Source organism: Tamandua tetradactyla, chromosome 6 (genome assembly GCF_023851605.1).
Source record: "Tamandua tetradactyla isolate mTamTet1 chromosome 6, mTamTet1.pri, whole genome shotgun sequence".
Classification (NCBI taxonomy): domain Eukaryota; kingdom Metazoa; phylum Chordata; class Mammalia; order Pilosa; family Myrmecophagidae; genus Tamandua; species Tamandua tetradactyla.
In genome coordinates, this window is record NC_135332.1 from 80,337,661 (window position 1) to 80,355,686 (window position 18,026).

The window sequence follows — 18,026 nt, forward strand, 5'->3', positions numbered from 1 at the left end:
TCAACATGTAGAATCTAAATTCCTGAAAATCAATCAGCAGAATGTCTTTTTTTAGGCAAGAGTTGTATTTTCAAAATGGATTTGAATCAGATGTGGAGAAGAGATGATAGTCATCGCTGTCACACTTGCTTCTGATAAAGTATTTGGTGGTGAGCCAGGCCTCAGTGCCACAGTCTGGCAGCCTTAGTGCTTGGCTTCCAGAAGCCCTCAGTGTCCAGGTCCCTAAGACCAAGCAGCCCCCAAGCAGCCTCACCCAGGCAGGACCACGCACAGTCCACAAAGCACTTTTCTCTTTCTACCTTCTTATCGCCATAACAGCTTGGCTGAGAGGATTCTCCCCACTTCACTGCTTGGAAACTTGTTTATTCAACAAGCCTCTAAGTCTAAACAACTCTCCCACCTTCACGGAGCTAGAGCAGGTAGAGCCAGGTCCACATTCAGCTCCTCTGGTGAAACCGTACTGCATTTACCTGTATTCAGGTAAAACTGCTGTCTGTGGCAGTACGAGGTTCTGGGAAGTGAGTAGGGGCTGTACCAAGAGAAGGTGAGAAAAGCTTGCTGAATTTTGTTTTAAACACAGAAGGGCCTTGTTAAAAGTGGGCCCAAATAAGGTCATGGAAAGAGAGGAAAAGAAACTCGGGGGGCTTTTGGAGTTGGGGAGCTCAAGGGAGGCTTATTGAGGGAGAAGCTTCCCGAAGTGGGTTGGGGAGAATCAGGTACATGGTTCTGGTGACAAATGCAAAAGTTTCCTTCCCAGGCCACTGGCAGGGGCCGTGGCAAGCGTGGTGGGTCATGTGCCACAACTTCTGTGGTCAGAGACAGGAAATGCTGCCCTGGGTCCCAAGGAAGGAAAAGTTGCTAAGCTAGAAAAACATTGAGCACAATGCCTACTCGGAGACATTTCGTCTTCTCAAAGGCCAAAGCGAAGTGCCCCTCCATGCCGCATCAGCACAGTGCTTCCGTCCCATTCTCGGCACCCTCAGGGTCCCCCGTTCGTGCCTTGCGACTGGCTACCGCGCCCTCCCAGGCACCCGCGCCGCCTGGGTTTGCGCCTCCGCCACGGGGCTCCGGATCCAGACGGCTCGGCAGACGCTCAGAATTCTGCCCACCGCGGGTCATGTGGCTGGGTCTGCTCTGGGGGGCGCACGCCTGAGAAGGCAGAGCCGGATCCTGGTGCGCTCCAGCCGGCTGCACGGAGGGGGTGGAGGGGCTGGGCCTGGCGAGGCCCCCTCGCATGGCAGGGCGGTGTGAGCCATCAGGACACTGGGAAAGCTACCTCTTCCCCTGGCCCTGTCTCCTCCTCTGGAAGCCGGACCCGGCCTCAGCGTCTGGCACACCCACACCGCACACGCGAGCCCCTGGGCAGACGCCTCACACAGACACGGGCGTCTCCCGGCCACCGCGTGATGGTCCCCCCAGCCTCCCGCTTCTCCTCGGGCCCTGGAAGGGCCGCCCCGTCGTGTGGGGTTGTGAGGAGAACGCGGGGCCTGCGCTGGGGACTGCCTGGTCCCTACCGGCTGCAGGTACTTTGCGCACCCACCGGAGGGGCCCCCAGGACGGGGGATCAGCACACAGCGCCATGCCCTTAGGTCGGTCCTGCGCTACCTGGTTTTCCTAAGCCTCCTTTCAGACAGTTTATGACGGAGCTGGTAAGGGAGTTCCTGCACACTCGGGACTCATGGTCGCTGGCCTCGCAGGGCCTGTCCCGTGACCTGCTCCTACGCCCTCGTCAGCGCAGAGGTGGCTGTCCTGGAGGCTGGATCTGGCTGGCCAACAGCAGCAGATGCTCCAGGAGGGCCTCCTGGAGGTGGTGTCTCCATCCCCACGTCAGGGGCGGGCGGGGTGCTGAGGGGGGCCCAGGGCTCTGCGAGGGGCACGGCCCACTCCCCCTCCACACCACCCTCCTAACCCCCAAAACCCCCCCTCCCCAGGCGCCGCTGGTGGGGGAAGATGCGGGCCCTTTTCTGGCAGTAGTGGGTGGGACAGGTGGAGCATCTCCACGCTTGGGTCACACAGCCGAGCACCCACGGACAGCACAGGACATGCATTCCCTGCATTTCCACTCAGAGGCGAACCCTCACACTGAAGCACCACCAGGAGCGAGGCGCACAGGACGCTCCAAACTAGGGTGGCAACCCGCACGACTGCTGCGGTGGGGACGCAGCCCCTACCCCGGGCCAGCCCGGCCAGCCTAGGAGCTGAACCCCTTCCCCTCTGTGGCCTGGCGTCCAGCCACTGGCAGACGCCCAGCCCAGCACTTCTGCTTCAGAGGGTCTCCATGCTCAAGCAAGTGATTCGGAGCTTCCAGAATGTGCCAGCAACAGGACAGCATGACACAGACAGCTGTGTGTGCACCTTTCTACACAGGTGGAAGGAGCGGTTCCGTGTGCCCCTGCACATGCCAGGTGCAGGCACTGCACGGGGCGCGCTGCTGCACTCCCAGCAGGCACGGGGGGCCCCTGCGCAGTGCCTCGCCTTTGGTGTTTCGAGGGCGGTTAGCGCTCCTAACACACAGGCGCCCATTCAGACTGCAGCTGGACTTGGACAGGGATTGCCACCCGGGCAGGTGGGCGCGCCCCTTCCATCCAGGCCTCTTCCACACCCGAGGTGACCCTCCGCCTGTTCATCAACTTCCTCACTTCCCTTCGTGTGGGATTTTATTGCATCTGCTTGCAGTCCCATTGAGTACATTTATGTTTCCTTTGTGCTTAATTTAGAATCTTTGGGGCCTGACTTTTGACACTTAACGTTTTATGGTTGCTATAGTGCAAAGATTTTGACTGCTGTACAACATTTTATCGTGTGACTATGCTCAGTTTATTTCTAGTCTCCCTTTCATGGGCACTTGGGTCATTTCCAAGTTCAGCTGTTGTGAGTGGAGCAGCCAGAAGGTCACTTGTATGACCCTTCTATCAGGAGTGAGTTGCTGGGTCACAGGGTGTGTGAGAAGTTCAACTTGAGGAGAATAAGACAATTGGTAACTTTTCACACAGCCACCAGATATATGTGCATCTGGGTGACCATTACAATCATATGATAAAATAAGTATTTTCTAACTTGAATTTCAGTCAGAAAAAGCTCAAAGAAAAATGATTTTTTCTGCAAGCATAACTTTATATAAGTAAACACAAAATGGAATTTGGATCATGCCAACTCTAGGAACCCATGTGACCTGAAAACTAGACAGACAAGAACAAAGCGGCACAGTCTAGTCTGTGTGCAGCCCAGGAAAGCCTGGTGTCTAAACTGGGCAACATGCTGAATGAAGGGCACCCATGGGTACCAAGGCCCAGATGTGTGTCTGGCCCATGCACATGAGCTGTGGGGAATGTGAGCTCTTAAATGCAAAGAGAAGGGCATTTTGTGGGCAGAGAGCCCCCCAGGACTCCCTAGTCTCCCAAGTCAGAGGGGCGGACACTGCCAATGAGGCAAATGCCACAGCAGTTCCAGTAGCAGCAGCAGCAGCAAAGATGACGCACTGAGATGTGCCTGGTTCTTCCACCTGGTTCAGGTGCTCTCATCCCTGAACCCTACTCAGTGCTCTGATTGGCTCTTTTGGTTCAGAAACTGCTCGGCTTCTCTTGGGAACAAGATTCACACATCTGCATTTTGGCTACATAGAGTGAGAATTCCATGCTCAGCTACATTTCATGAAGACAACTTTTTCTGGCCAGAGAAACAGGTGGAAACACACCCTACCTTCACATAGAGCTGCTGGAATTCCTCGAAGTTCAGCCTTCCACTCGGGCAGTCCTTGAGGAAGCCTTTGTACCACTGCCTGAGCTCATGCTCATTGAACTCGGTGCTCTTCACGATGTCCTCCAGCACCTCCGGGGCCAGCTTGCTGGTCTGCTTCCCCATCCTGCCTGGAGAAAAGCAAACAGATGTGGTCAGCGCCACGGTCCAGTCCTGCCAGCCATCAGGAGCGGAGCGGAGCCGGCCCCGTGAACAGCACGCTACGGGGTCTCATCCGTCTCCCAGGCCTGCCTCCTTCTTGGAATTCAGGAAGACAGGTGGCTTCCTCAGAAAGTTAAGTATGGAATTTCCCATGACCCACCATCCCACTCTTGTCCTACACCCAACAGGGCTGAAGGCAGGGGCTCAGTGAGGTGTCTGCACAGCAGAGCTCTCTGCGCGCTGTGCAGCATAGGCAAGAGGCAGAAGCCAGGTATACCCCTCAGGGGAGAATGCGCCACCTGCCTGTGAAGGCATGTTATGCAGCCATGCAGAGGAGCGAAGCCCTGGTATATGCGCCAACACGGGGGAACTGAGGATGTGATGTTGAATGAATGAAGCCAGGCACAAAGACAACTTCTGTGTGACATCACTGATATGAAATAGATAAGTCAATTCCCAGAATCAGATACTGGAATGCAGGTGACCAAGTGCCAGCCTGGGGACAGAACTGGGGTGCTAATGCTTACTTGGTACAGAACTTCTGTTTGGGGTGAAAGAAAAGTTTCTTGGGATGGTGGTGGTGGTAGTACAACATTGTGCATGTACTTTACACCACTGAATTATCTATTTGAATATGATTAAAAGGGGGAATTTTTAGGATATATTTATGTTACTAGAATAAACATTTATGTTTTTAAAAAACAAGGGCTGTACAACACAATGACCTATAATGGAAACTATGGCCTGGAGTTAATAGTATAATTATAATAATGTTGTTTCCTGCATTCTAACAAAGGTACTGTGTTAATGCAAAGGGTAAATAATAGGGAACACTGTGTGAGGAGGGGTATATGGGAATTCTGTATTTTCTGCATGATTTTGCTGTAAGCCTACAATGTCTCTAATACAAACAAAAAAGTGTGGGCTCTTGTGACAGTTCAAAGTGGCATAGAGCTTATCCTACTGCCTCATCTTGTCATGTTCACTTGGCCTCGACTCCTGCAGTGAGGCATCACCCCTCTTTATGCTGTTGGCATAAAGGAAGCAGAAGCCGTCCCTTGAGGCCTCTTCTGGGTTACAGATCATTAGCCCAGTTGCCCCAGTGCCTGATTCCATGTTGAGTTTGCAGAGATGTTAAATGAGATTATTGATAAGAATAATAAGAAGATTTTATAGTCAACTGCTCAGAAAACGGTTTGGAAAATCTCATCAGCAATGGCAGAAATCTCAGCTGGTCTAGTTCTAAGGTTGCAGCTTTTTTTTTCATATGAAAACATCTGGTTCTTCTTACATTTATTCTCTTTTTCTCCTCTCATTTTCAGAGATTTCCTACAGTAATGCCTTCCAAGTTGGCAACTCTTGGTGGCTTTTTTCTAGGGATGGGCTGACATAATTCTACACTGTTTATGATGTACATTTATTAATGATGAAAAGTAAAAACAAAAAATAGTGCAAAAATTTACATTGCCTACATGGATTATGGGCCAGGCTGTGTGGCCACCGCTGGGGTAGGAACAGTGCACGAGTTTTGGAGTCAATCTTGATTTTTACTCCCTATTTGGCCTTTTGCTCCAAATGCTACTTAAAGTCATATTAACTAACCTCTTTATGCTTCAGTTTCTTCATTGATAAAGCAGACTCAATAACAGAACTAGTAAGAAATAAGTAAACAAAAACCAAAAGGAACACTCTAACATGAAAATAGTTGTAGTACTACTGTAGGGAAATAAAGGATTTAAAAATTTTTTTTCTGTTACTGTCTTGCATTACAAATATTAAAAACAGAAGAATTAAAACAAAAACAAAGTAACCACACACTGATTAAAGAAGTCAAGTTAAACTCAAATAGGTGAAGGATCTCCAGAATGAGGAAAGTGCCAGAAGATGTTTAAAATGCTCTTAGAGGAGAAAGAACTAAGTTTTGAAGAATTTACTCAAGTCCTTCAACGTGCTTGAGACACAAATTCTCTCCTAGGCTGTATGCAGATCAAAACCTGCAGAGCCAAGGAGGGCTAACCTCATCACAGACCTCACTTTTATTGCTGTTTGTTTTACCTTCTCTTTAAAAGGATTCCACACCCTTGTCAGTAACTTGCCCTGACACTGAACAATTCTTTCACTGTAATGAAACCAACCACCCCTGCCACTTTCTCCTGGGCCAGGATCCAGCAGCATACAGAAGAGTCAGATGGTTCCGGAAAGGTGTAAGATGCTGTGCCTGCTCCAAGCACTCCTGCTCAAACAAAGGACCTGGGACCAGCAGCAGTTCCCTTCACCAGACAACTTCTCTACCTATTTTTGCTCTTAATTTCAAGTTCCTCTATCCTTTTAGCAAACTGTGGCTTAATTATAAGTTACTGAAGAATTTCACAGCTCGATATAGCAATCAAGTGGGTATTCAGATGTCAGGTTTAATTAATTCGGGTGAGAAAACTAATTAAAGGGCTTTCTCTGTAATCAAAAGATGTATTCCCAGGCTTTCAGTAGTTCACTTTGATCTTTTCACCGTGAAGTTTATGGACTCTCCGAATGGTCATGGCTGTGGAGGCAGAGCTGGCCATGGGGTTGACGCCATTCCCAGCACCTCCTACACTTCCTGTCTCACCCGCTGAGGCCCGCCAAGGCCCGGGTCACCTCTCAGCCAGCAGGGCGCTGGGGATCAGGACTCGTGAGCACGTACACGGTGATGCTTGGCCAGCGCGGCTTTGGCCCGGCGCGCGCAGGACCAGCTCAGGGCCGCGGCGGGCAGGAGGGAGCCATGGGAGGGGTTGAGGCCTGGAGGCCCAGAAGAGCTGTGCCAGCGGCCACACTGAGAGGTGCTCACACCTGCTGGGCTGGGTGCACCCTGTGGAAAAGACTCAGATTTACCAAACCACAAGCTGGAGAAGAGGTCTGTGTTCAGGGCGGGAAAACCTCCTTCAAAACCACCACCCCCCCCAGTGCCTTCAGAAGCTCCGCCACACGTCAGCTTCTCAGCTGGGAAGGCTGGGAGCTCCGAGGAGCCCCTGGGCGCCTTCACCTTCCCCCCTGGGCTCTTCCCCAAGGCTGGGCCAAGGCCACCAGCCACTGTCTGGGTACTGGGCTGCGGAACTGCTTCCGGGTTATGGGTCACGGCTGACAGCCCTCAGGAGAGCCGCAAGGAACTGCTTCCGGGCTATGGGTCACGGCTAGCATCAGCCCTCAGGTGAGCCGCAACGGAACTGCTTCTGGGCTACAGGTCACGGCTGGCATCGACCCTCAGGTGAGCCCCACACAGCCAGGTCCTGCACCGCCCCCTCGTCAGCCACCCGCCCGCTCGCCGCCCCCTGACGCCATCCCACCCTGGAACCTGCCACCGAGCGAGGCGCCTCAAGGGCCGGCTCGCCCTCTGCTCCTCCCGAAGGCCCTCGCTAGCTCCCAGGTCTGCAGCTGCAGCCCACCTCCTCAGCGACCCAGGTCGCGGGTGGGAGGTCCCCTCCCCAGCCGCCCCTTTCCTCCCTGCGCCAGCTGTCATTGACGACGCCCAGTCCTGGGGCTTGCTGGCTTTCCCACCTTCTTGGCCTCGCAGAGGCTGCCTCCCTGTTTGTCTGGCCAGCAGCTCTCTTCCCTCCCCCGCCTCGTCCCTGCTCACATGCCACCTCCAGGAAGCTGGCACGGACTGGGCAGACTTTCCGGAGATGTTGACCTGGTTGTGTACAAATTCCCTTCATCGTTATCTGTTTCTCTCCTGGAGTCACAGTCTCCTGAGATAGAGCAGAGTCTTTGGTGTATCTTCATATCACTGGTACCTTCCCTGGGTCCTTGTTCAAACCTGCTGCTCAACAAATATTTTTTAGAGACACAGAGGCCATGAAGTGTCCTGCAAGTAGCCATGGCCACCTTCAGCAGGGGGTGGCATTTGAAATGTCTCCCCCAGGGAAAATAGATTCATCACACTCTCTATGAGGAGGGGTGCCATCCTCTGTGTACACGTAGTATGCGGGCAGCAGCGGGAGCCACAGCCCTCCTTGAGTCCATCTGCCCACCACTCTATGGAGGGGCTGGGCTTGTCCCTCTCAGCAGGCTCAGGGAGTGCATCACAGCACTTAGTAAAGGAAGGACAATGTGGGTGGGGGGACGCACCCTGCACTCTTCTCACTCTGTGGGTGCCATGCTAGGGCCAACAGCATCTTTCCTTATGGGGCCGGGGTGACTGAGACTAAGAACGATGGTGACACTTCTGACCTCCCCAGTGAAGGTCTCATGATGTGGTGTGGAGAGGCTGCACCTGGCTCTGCCTTGACCCTCCTCTGTGATCCTGGGAAAGCACCCCTTCCCTGCCACTCCAGTTCCTGTACTGTCAGTGAGGGGACAAGACCGTGTCTGAGGGCCTTCCAGCTCTACACTCACATAACTGTGAGACAATTTTCATAAAAATAATGCTATGAATCATTACTTTGAACTGGCTTGATTCAAGGGCTGTGGATGCTCCATCTGGGGACCTCCAGGACCTGAAAGTTTTCTCCCCAAGGAGGAGGTGACAGAAACCCAGGTGCATTGCTTTTCAGCTGGGTTCTGGGCTGGAAGAGAAAAACCAGCCCAGCCCAAACCAAAAGAGTTTCTCACAGCTTCAGTTGCAGTAGTGAGCGGCCGAATGCCAGACATCACCCCGGGCTGCTGGAGGGGCACAGGTGGACAGGCCAGGCTAAAGGGCAGCCCCATGGACACAGGTGGACAGAACAGGCCAAAGGGCAGCCCCAGGGGCACAGGTGGACAGGCCAGGCCAAGGGGCAGCCCTGGGGGTGCAAGTGGCTCTGTCTCATTGGAACCCTACCCAGAGATGAACACAGCGCACACACTATTACCTGGTTTCTAATCCATCTTTCCAGCTTCATCTCCTGCCACACTTCCACCCATTCTCCAGAGTTGAGCCAAGCCCATTGGTCAAGTCACAAGGCTTTATTTATGCTACCTTTTGTTCAGAATGTTCTCTCCCATGCCCCAATTAACTTGGCTAACTCCTTTTCATTCACCTCTCAGACTAAAGCTTGCTTCTTCTAGGAAGAGATTCTAGACTTCAACTCCTCCTAGTCTGGAATACTAACCTCTCTTGCATTTTTCCTACCACCATTTTAAAAATTGACCATTTCTCTCTCTCCCCTACTGTATTGAAAGATATAAATCTCTGCATATGACATATGAAGATTTAAACATGTTAAATTAATGTCAGATAATGAATTCCATTTTTTTCATTTATTAACTAATAAAATTATCAGCTTATAAAACCTGGCAGAGCCTCTACTTAGCTTCTGCCATGGGGAGCCTACTTCATTGGGTGGCTTTGAGAATCAGTGGCAGGGAAAATGAGGAATTCAGCCCAATTTCTAATCTGCAGAACTGACTCAAATATCAGCTATCGCTTGACTTTCTAACCCTAATTTTCTGCAAATAAAGCCCAAACTGTCTTCTGTTTCCACATAGATCTACTTGTTTTTTTTTTTTTTTGAAGTTCAGAAGGGACAGCTGCCCTTCAAGTCCTTTGCAGCTCTATATGCTGAGCCACATCTAAGTGACTTCAATGTGGATGTGTCTCTGTAATCTCAAGGGCCCATTTCTAAATAAATCTTCAGTCCACAGTTGAAGAAGGAGATTTTTCCTGATGAAGTTGTTTTTTTAAAAAAAACAAAAAACAAACAAACAAACAAAAAAAAACCACACACTGCTTTTATCCTAAACTTTTATCCTAAGGTAATCAATCACACAACCTAATATAGGCCCACTGTTAGGCACCGACAATCTGAGTGGAAGGCCAAGATTTCGATCAGTGTCTTGAACCTCAGTCCTTCCGCCTGGGCTAAAAAAGAAGGGATACACCCCAACCACACAACTACACCGTTTTCTCAAAAAATGAGTTAATTACTTTCCATACAGAACAGTTCCTGTTCTAAGTAAGATGTGGAATCCATGGGACAGAACAGGTAGGGAATTTGCTCAAGGTCAGATAAATAGCAAGTGGTTTTTTTTTGTTTTTTTTTTAAAAACAACTTCGTCAGGAAAAATCTCCTTCTTCAACTGTGGACTGAAGATTTATTTAGAAATGGGCCCTTGAGATTACAGAGACACCTCCACATTGAAGTCACTTAGATGTGGCTCAGCATATAGAGCTGCAAAGGACTTGAAGGGCAGCTGTCCCTTCTGAACTTCAAAAAAAAAGTAGATCTATGTGGAAACAGAAGACAGTTTGGGCTTTATTTGCAGTGGTAAATAAAGTGGTAGCTTTAGAACCTTAATTTAAAACTGAAGACTCCAAATCCCCTCTATCCAACCTCATTCTGTCCAGATGGAAAGTACATCCACCTATTTCTTCTCCCTCATTGTTTCATAGGCCAGACACTACTGTAATTTCTCACCAGCAAAGATGACCAATGAGTTACTTCGCACAGTTCAGACTCATACAATAGAGGTGGACCCCATTAAAGAACAGTGAATTGTTCCCCATTGGAAGGATTTGTGATCACACCTTTCCCCCATCCCTAGATTTGCCCGAAGGATTACTTACTTTTCATCTCATCCTTTGCCTTCTCAGAGAGTTCTGATAGGTTCATCTTTTCAAAGATGTTAATAGTCACCTCCCAAGCAAGAGATACTATATAATATTCATGCAAGAGGCATGCCAGCTGTTCTGTGTTGGCATTCATCACCTCGAACCGTGGAAAGTGGCCTTTCACCAGTTCTGAAGTTTCTTCCATTAGTAATTCTTTGAATCTCTGAAACTCTTCTTTGTCTAGCTCCTTGAAACACCACTGCAGCCCATAGATGGAAAAGGAGGGTAATTTAATGTCTTCCATCTCGATGAAAGGTGGAGAGGTCAAGTTTTGGTAGAAAAGCAGAAACGTTGGTGATATGGAACAAGTAGGACCTATGGGAAAAGTGATAAGACTGAAAAGGGAATCTTCCCAGGAAATTCTCACGTTCATGCATACAATTAACTTCAAGCAACTTGCTAGACGGCCAACATTTTCTATTCCCTTTGTGATATGTACTGACCGAAGCCCAATTCACAGTTAATGATTCTTTAAGACATATTACCTATCATTATATGTGTCTATTTATCCTATAACCAGAATATAAGCTTCATTATAGTTTGTTGCCTGTATTTCGAGTTGCTATAGCAGCAGCTGGTATAGAGTAAGATTCAATAAATTTGTCAGTATTGAATTGCTCTTCTTGGCAATACTCAAGAAAACTGGAAAACAGGTTCCTTCCATTTCTACAAGCCAGTTGATTCTCATTGTTCCTGTTAACAGTGAGTTACATAAATATAGTAAACAGTTTTAGTATAAAAACAAACTGAAAAGTATTTACAAGTCATATACCTGATAAGAGACTTGTGTCTAGATTTCTTATAGCAACAATAAAATGACAACCCAATGAAAGTGGGTAAACAAACTGAAGACCTTTGCCAAAGAAGGGATATGCATAGTCAATAAACATATCAACATCAGCAGCCATCAGGGAAATGGGTTAGTCAAAACCACAGTGAGATACCATTTTTCACCCACTAGGTGAGAATAAAAAGAGACAGATAACAAGCATTGGTGAGGTTGTAGAGACATTGGACTCATTTACTGTTGGTGGGAAGATAAGATGATGCAGCTGCTTTAGGAAACAGACTGGCAGTTCCTCCAAAGTTTAAACAGAGTTACCAAATGAATCAGCAATTCTATACCCAGCAATATACACAAGAAAAATGAAAACATGTCTGCACAAAAATTTGCGCATGAAAGTTCATGACAGCATTATTCATAATATTCAAGACATAGAAACACAAAAATATAATCCAATGAATGGAGAAATGAAATGTGTATAGTTATGCAACAGAGTATTATTCAGCAACAAAAAGGAATGAAATATGATTATGTCATGCAACTTGGATGAACCTTGAAAATATTATGCTAAGTGAAAGAAGTCAGTCACAAGAGACCTTAAATTGTGTGATTCTATCTATAGCAAGTGTCCAGAATAGGCAAATCTTTAGAGACAGAGAGTAGATGAGTATTTGTCTAGGACTCAGAGAGTTGAAGAGTCACTAATAGCAGGTATTGAAAATGTTCTAAAATCAGTTGTGGTGATGGCTTATAAACTCTGAATATACCAAAACCACTGAACTGTACCCTTCAAATGTGGATTGTAGGGTACATGAATTATCTTAAAGTTTTTATAAAAAGACTAGACTAGACTCTATTAAATCAATTTTTTATTTTGAAACATTAATGGTAAAATCACTCTGAATTAGGAAGATACAAGGCATCCACAAAAAATGTACATGGATTCTGCACTGATTGTGTGGCAATTGGACTTAACACAGAAGGGGGATGACACATCTTGGTTGTTGGGAGTACTGCTGATTCAGCAATTCTGAAAAATGTACAAGTATCCTGGGGTCTTGTCAAAATGCAGATTCTGATTCAGCAGATCTGAGTTGGGGCCTGAGATTCTCATATGCTACAAGGTTCCAGTAAAAGTAGAACCCAGCTTGGAGGAGCACAACTCCAGAACTTGCTATTAAATTGAAAAGGCAATGGCATTTTATTTTTAAGTTAGCCTATTATTGATGCTGAAACATTCAATTTAGGGCATGCTTAATGATTTTGCCCCCTTATCAAAGGAAAGAAACTAACATTGGTTTGACACTATTCCTCAACTGTCAATTGTATTTGGATTTCACTATTTCCCCTCCCCCCAAAATGTCCAGGATCTAATCCAGAATACCATGTTGCATTCACTCAACATATGTCCCTAGTCTCCTGCAATCTGTAACTGTTTTTCATGACCTTCAGATGTTTCAAAGAGTAGATCCAGCACTTTTTGACCCATGGCCATGCTGCCATGGGAAACCTTTATCCCAGTAAATTCCTGGTTGTCCAGCATTAGAACCGGTAGAACAGCTTCTCTTTCTTGCTTCCAGCCCTTGAAGCCCTACTCAACTTGTTCAGTAACTGTACATTCACAACTCCTGCCATACGTTGCTTCTCAAAGTCATCTAGAAGGGTGGGCTATGATATCAAAACTTTCACTTGTTAATTATGCCTCAGGGGTATTTCTTAAAACCTATCCTAAATTTCCTTTCATGATTACATAACCTCTAAAGAGACAGCCGATACTATTCAGTCATTTTAGTTTAATCTGATCTTCCCAAAACATTAATCTGTGGCACAAAGCAAAGTAATTAAAGGAATACTATGTAATAAAACATTTCAAGAACTGAAATGGCATCTCGTTGTTTTCTGAGGAGCAATATTGGAGTGAAAGTTATCTTGCATGACAATCATGCATTTATAGTGGTTCTCTCCTGACCTCTAGAACACAGTATGCTTTCTAGCCTTCTTCCTAGTATTGGAAGCTTCCCACCAAGATATAATCCATCTGCAATAGAGAAATTCTGCCAACGGCTGTTATTTGTTGCTGTGACTGCTTTTTCTCTTTTTTGTTTAGAGACCTGGATATCTGCTTTCTGTTCCTTTGATCTAAAGAGGGGTTTGCTAAACCCCTCCTGCCTGCCATTCTATATATGGGGAATTTTAAAGAGGGGTTTGCTAAAATTACCTCATTTATTATCAGAAAGCCAAAGCACTAGGATATAGAGAAATTGAAATTAAGAGTTTAAAATATGGAAAAAAACATTAAAAGGAGAATCTCATTGGAGGGGGAAAAAAACTCTGGAAAACTAGAGATATTATCATGGCAAAATTCTATATTTCACAAGTTTGACTACTTCAAATGCTGTTATAAGAGATAACCTGGTCAGTGTGTGTAGGAGTTTCTCCCTGGTACGTAGGAGATGGGTTATCATGAACACCTCTTTTATGAGGGGTATCTCCTGAAACAGTTTAGAGGTAGCACTCACTGGACAATTGTTATAGACTGAACAACCACCTCGAGAAGATAGTAGCTATGTCCTGCATCCTCCCATTTTTTTCTTTCTACCCCAGATCATGTCCTACTCCAATGAATTGTTATTAACATTATCGTAGCAGATGGCAGTTAGCACAGCCAGTTAGACCAGTGCACTCACAGTCCCGAGGCTATAAGTACAGATTCTACATAGATAATTCAATGAGAGGGAATATATTTCTATGGTTACAGGTACCACAGGCTCCCAGATCAGAGTAACAGCTCCAAGTTGAAGTTCAGATATGTCCCTTTGGACAAGTGACTGAACCTCTCTGAGTTTCCTTTTCTGGAAAATTGGAACTAGAGTACCTAAATTTCCGAGGGTTTCTGTGAGGTTAACAAGCAAAGCATTCAGCTAAAGGACTGGTGTAGGGCACGCATGCAAATTTCAACCATCATCTGGTCTACCAGTCACATTCTGGAAGCAAGACTCCAAGTAAAGGAGTATTCTAGGTAAAAGGGTGCTCAGATTTAAGCTGCTGCTGGGGTCACATTGAGATTTAAGAATTAATTGTTTAAGTTTCTGTGTCTGTGGGTGAGGCTCTTTCAACGATTGGATTAAGCAGTTAAAGAAAGATTATTTAAAAGTGAATGAATTTAAGATTGCCATATAGAAACACTTTTACATACACACAAATTGAATAAATGTTGCCACCAAACAATTCACTGAAGAGGTTAGAGGAAAAATAGCAGAACGATGAAATAATAAGAGCGAAACCTCAGTGGTAGGTCAAGAAATCAGTATGTTCTGAGGAGAGTTCGTTTATTTTTAGGATGAGATGGTTGAGAAACTTCCTTACACAGAACTAAGAATAAATAAAAGTTGGAGGCTAAAGAGAAAGAACAGAACATTTTTTTTTTTTCTTTTTCAATTCCCGTTTATTTTTGGCTCTTGGGGCAATGTCATCTTTTCAATATGAAAAAAAGCAGCAAGTTCAACACAAAAAAAGAAATCTGAATTGTAGAATATGAAGAAAACTAAAGATGGACACGGGGGAAGGCAGTCTCAAAAAATGTTACAAAAAGATGGAGGGTGTCCTATCACCTCTTCCAGGAAATTGACTCAACCACTTAGGTGGTAGCAAGCACCTTTCCATGTCAGGGCTGCAATTCCTTTTTTGGGGTAAGAGAAGGTAGGGACAGCGGGGATAAGCCTTCTGGAGGATTAGGGATCAAGGTCAATCTCTTCCCTCTTGGTGGCCCACGTAAAGGAAGGAATCCAATGGCAGAGTTGGGCAGACCCTTTGTAAGAGCACTGAGAGCTTAGGATACAGCCTGGAAGGAAACTGAAAGTGGGGATAATACTGTTAATACCGTCCCTGCAGCTGACACAGGAAACGGGAAATACCTGGAAATCATGACGTAATCATTGAAGAACCTGGATTCCTGTCCTCAAAATTGCTCTAGAATGTAAAATCCCACCCTCTTTCCTTGTTCTAAATGGGATCCACATTAGACCCAGCATTTTGGAGAAATGACTTAAGAGCAGAGAAAGTATCATTAACTAGACAGATGGGAGAAGTAGGTACCAGAAGAAACTACAGGGTTACCCAGAATGGCAGAAATCTAGGTTTCTCAGAGTGGAAAGAGAGAAGAGACATTCAACAAACAGCAAATTATTTATTGAGTGCCTACTATATGTCAGGCACTGTTCAAGAACCACCCCCCTGCAAAAGGGAAAAAAAAGAAAAAAAAAAACCAGGCAGAAAATGCAAATTCTGAGGGAGAGGAAAGGGGCAGCAGACAAGGAAGAAGGCTGAAGAAACTAAGCCTGAGGTGATGGGGTTCTGCCTTATGCCTCTTCTTCGGCCTCTTCACCGAAATCCTCTTCCTTTTCTGCGGTGGCATCCTGGTACTGCTGGTACTCGGAGACGAGGTCGTTCATGTTGCTCTCAGCCTCGGTGAACTCCATCTCGTCCATGCCCTCACCTGTGTACCAGTGGAGGAAGGCCTTTCGGCGGAACATGGCAGTGAACTGCTCCGAGATGCGCTTGAAGAGCTCCTGGATGGCAGTGCTATTGCCAATGAAGGTGACTGCCATCTTGAGGCCACGGGGTGGGATATCGCAGACAGCCGTCTTGACATTGTTGGGGATCCATTCCACAAAGTAGCTGCTATTCTTGTTCTGCACATTGAGCATCTGCTCATCCACCTCCTTCATGGACATCCGCCCGCGGAAGACAGCAGCCACAGTGAGGTACCGGCCATGGCGGGGGTCACAGGCAGCCATCATATTCTTGGCGTCAAAGACCTGCTGGGTGAGTTCGAGCACAGTGAGAGCCCGGTACTGCTGGCTGCCAGGGCTGGTCAGAGGGGCAAAGCCAGGCATGAAAAAGTGGAGACGGGGGAAGGGCACCATATTGACTGCCAGCTTACGGAGGTCAGCATTGAGCTGGCCAGGGAAGCGAAGGCAAGTGGTGACACCGCTCATGGTGGATGAGACGAGGTGGTTCAGTTCTCCGTAGGTTGGTGTGGTCAGCTTGAGGGTGCGGAAGCAGATGTCGTAGAGGGCTTCGTTGTCAATGCAGAAGGTCTCATCTGTGTTCTCTATCAACTGGTGGACCGAGAGGGTGGCATTGTAGGGCTCAACCACTGTGTCAGACACTTTGGGTGAGGGAACCACGCTGAAGGTGTTCATGATACGGTCAGGATACTCTTCACGGATCTTGCTGATGAGCAAGGTGCCCATTCCAGAGCCCGTGCCCCCGCCCAGCGAGTGGGTCAGCTGGAAGCCTTGCAGGCAGTCACAGCTCTCGGCCTCCTTCCTCACCACATCCAGGACCGAATCGACCAGCTCGGCCCCCTCTGTATAGTGGCCCTTGGCCCAGTTGTTGCCTGCCCCAGACTGACCAAAAACAAAGTTGTCTGGTCTGAAGATCTGGCCAAAAGGACCTGAGCGAACAGAGTCCATAGTCCCAGGTTCTAGATCCACCAAGATAGCACGAGGAACATATTTGCCACCTGTGGCTTCATTGTAGTACACGGAGATGCGATCCAGCTGCAGGTCACTGTCCCCATGGTAGGTGCCGGTAGGGTCGATGCTGTGTTCATCGCTGATGACCTCCCAGAACTTGGCACCAATCTGGTTGCCACACTGACCAGCCTGGATGTGCACGATTTCCCTCATGGTTAAAATTTATTTTAACTTTTTGCTCGCCTCAAAGTGTGTGCGGGGCAAGAGAATGATATGGAATCTTTCCCTCCACGGGTCGCAACCTGGCAGGATGGCTCGTGGCCCGGAGGCTGGAGCAGCAAGGTCCGAACGCGGCAGCAGGAAGGCTTTGAGAGGGAGAAAGAGAACAGAACATTTCTAAGTAACCATCTGAAGTGACTTACATCATCTCATCTAATCCTCACATAAACATTGAGATATAAAGAGTGTTATTGACCCCACTCGACAGAGTTGAAAGCCAACATTCTGGGAAGCTATATACTTGCTCTCTGTTTCATGAGAACACCTTTAAAGAATAGTTACCTGATTTTAGCATTCTTTCTTTCCCATTCCATCACAGAGCAGGAACTGACTGAAAAACTCTAAGGACACGTGGATCTAATTAGAACCCAGGTGGAGGCATTACCTTAAAATAGACACTTCCTCTTGTGAAATCTGGCAGGGTGGAGTGAAGGACATTATTCCAACCCAGGAATGATGTAGGTTGGAGTGATATAAATTAGAATTGGGTAGTCAAGTTTACCTTCTGAGGACAAATGACTTACCAAAGCTTTCACTTTGCCTCTTTCCTTCCTTCTTCTATACTTCCTATCTCTCCTGGTACATCTGTCTCCACAGGTGTCTTGAATGGTTCACTAGAAGCAGGCAAGATTAAAATGCTTGAAATCAATTAGATCTAGGTTCGAATATTGATTCCACCACTTATTACCCCAGGAAAGACATTTAGTTTATCCACCACTGGGGTTCCTCACTTAATAAAAGGAAAGATACCCCCATGTTGCATAGCCCCTCGGTAATGGTGAATCAAGTTGACCAGTTACCATTAGCACAATTGATACAGTAACACCCTCAGTCCCGGGATTATCTGTTCTTGACCTGAGTTATAGCACCCCTACTTTGCCCTCCATTTCAGACTTAGAGTCTGGAAAGGGTGAAGGGCTTACCCAGATTCCCACAAACTCATGTATTTCAAAGGTGGACCTTTTGAGCACAATGGGGAAACGGGACTTCACTCATTCAAAGGGGTCTTTGAACCCCTGTCTCT

General features: G+C 47.1%; 1 protein-coding gene and 1 pseudogene across 1 annotated transcript; both read right to left on the reverse strand.

Moving 5' to 3' along the window:
* Positions 1 to 3,113: 3,113 nt before the first annotated feature.
* LOC143686728 (uncharacterized) lies at positions 3,114 to 7,021 on the reverse strand (the record flags this gene model as incomplete). Its single annotated transcript, XM_077163294.1, has 4 exons — positions 3,114 to 3,613; positions 3,700 to 3,866; positions 6,578 to 6,742; positions 6,841 to 7,021. Coding segments are annotated over 4 exons (609 nt in total), but the record flags the coding sequence as incomplete, so codon positions are not given.
* Positions 7,022 to 15,409: 8,388 nt separating this feature from the next.
* LOC143688457 (tubulin beta chain pseudogene) lies at positions 15,410 to 17,007 on the reverse strand (annotated as a pseudogene).
* Positions 17,008 to 18,026: the final 1,019 nt, after the last annotated feature.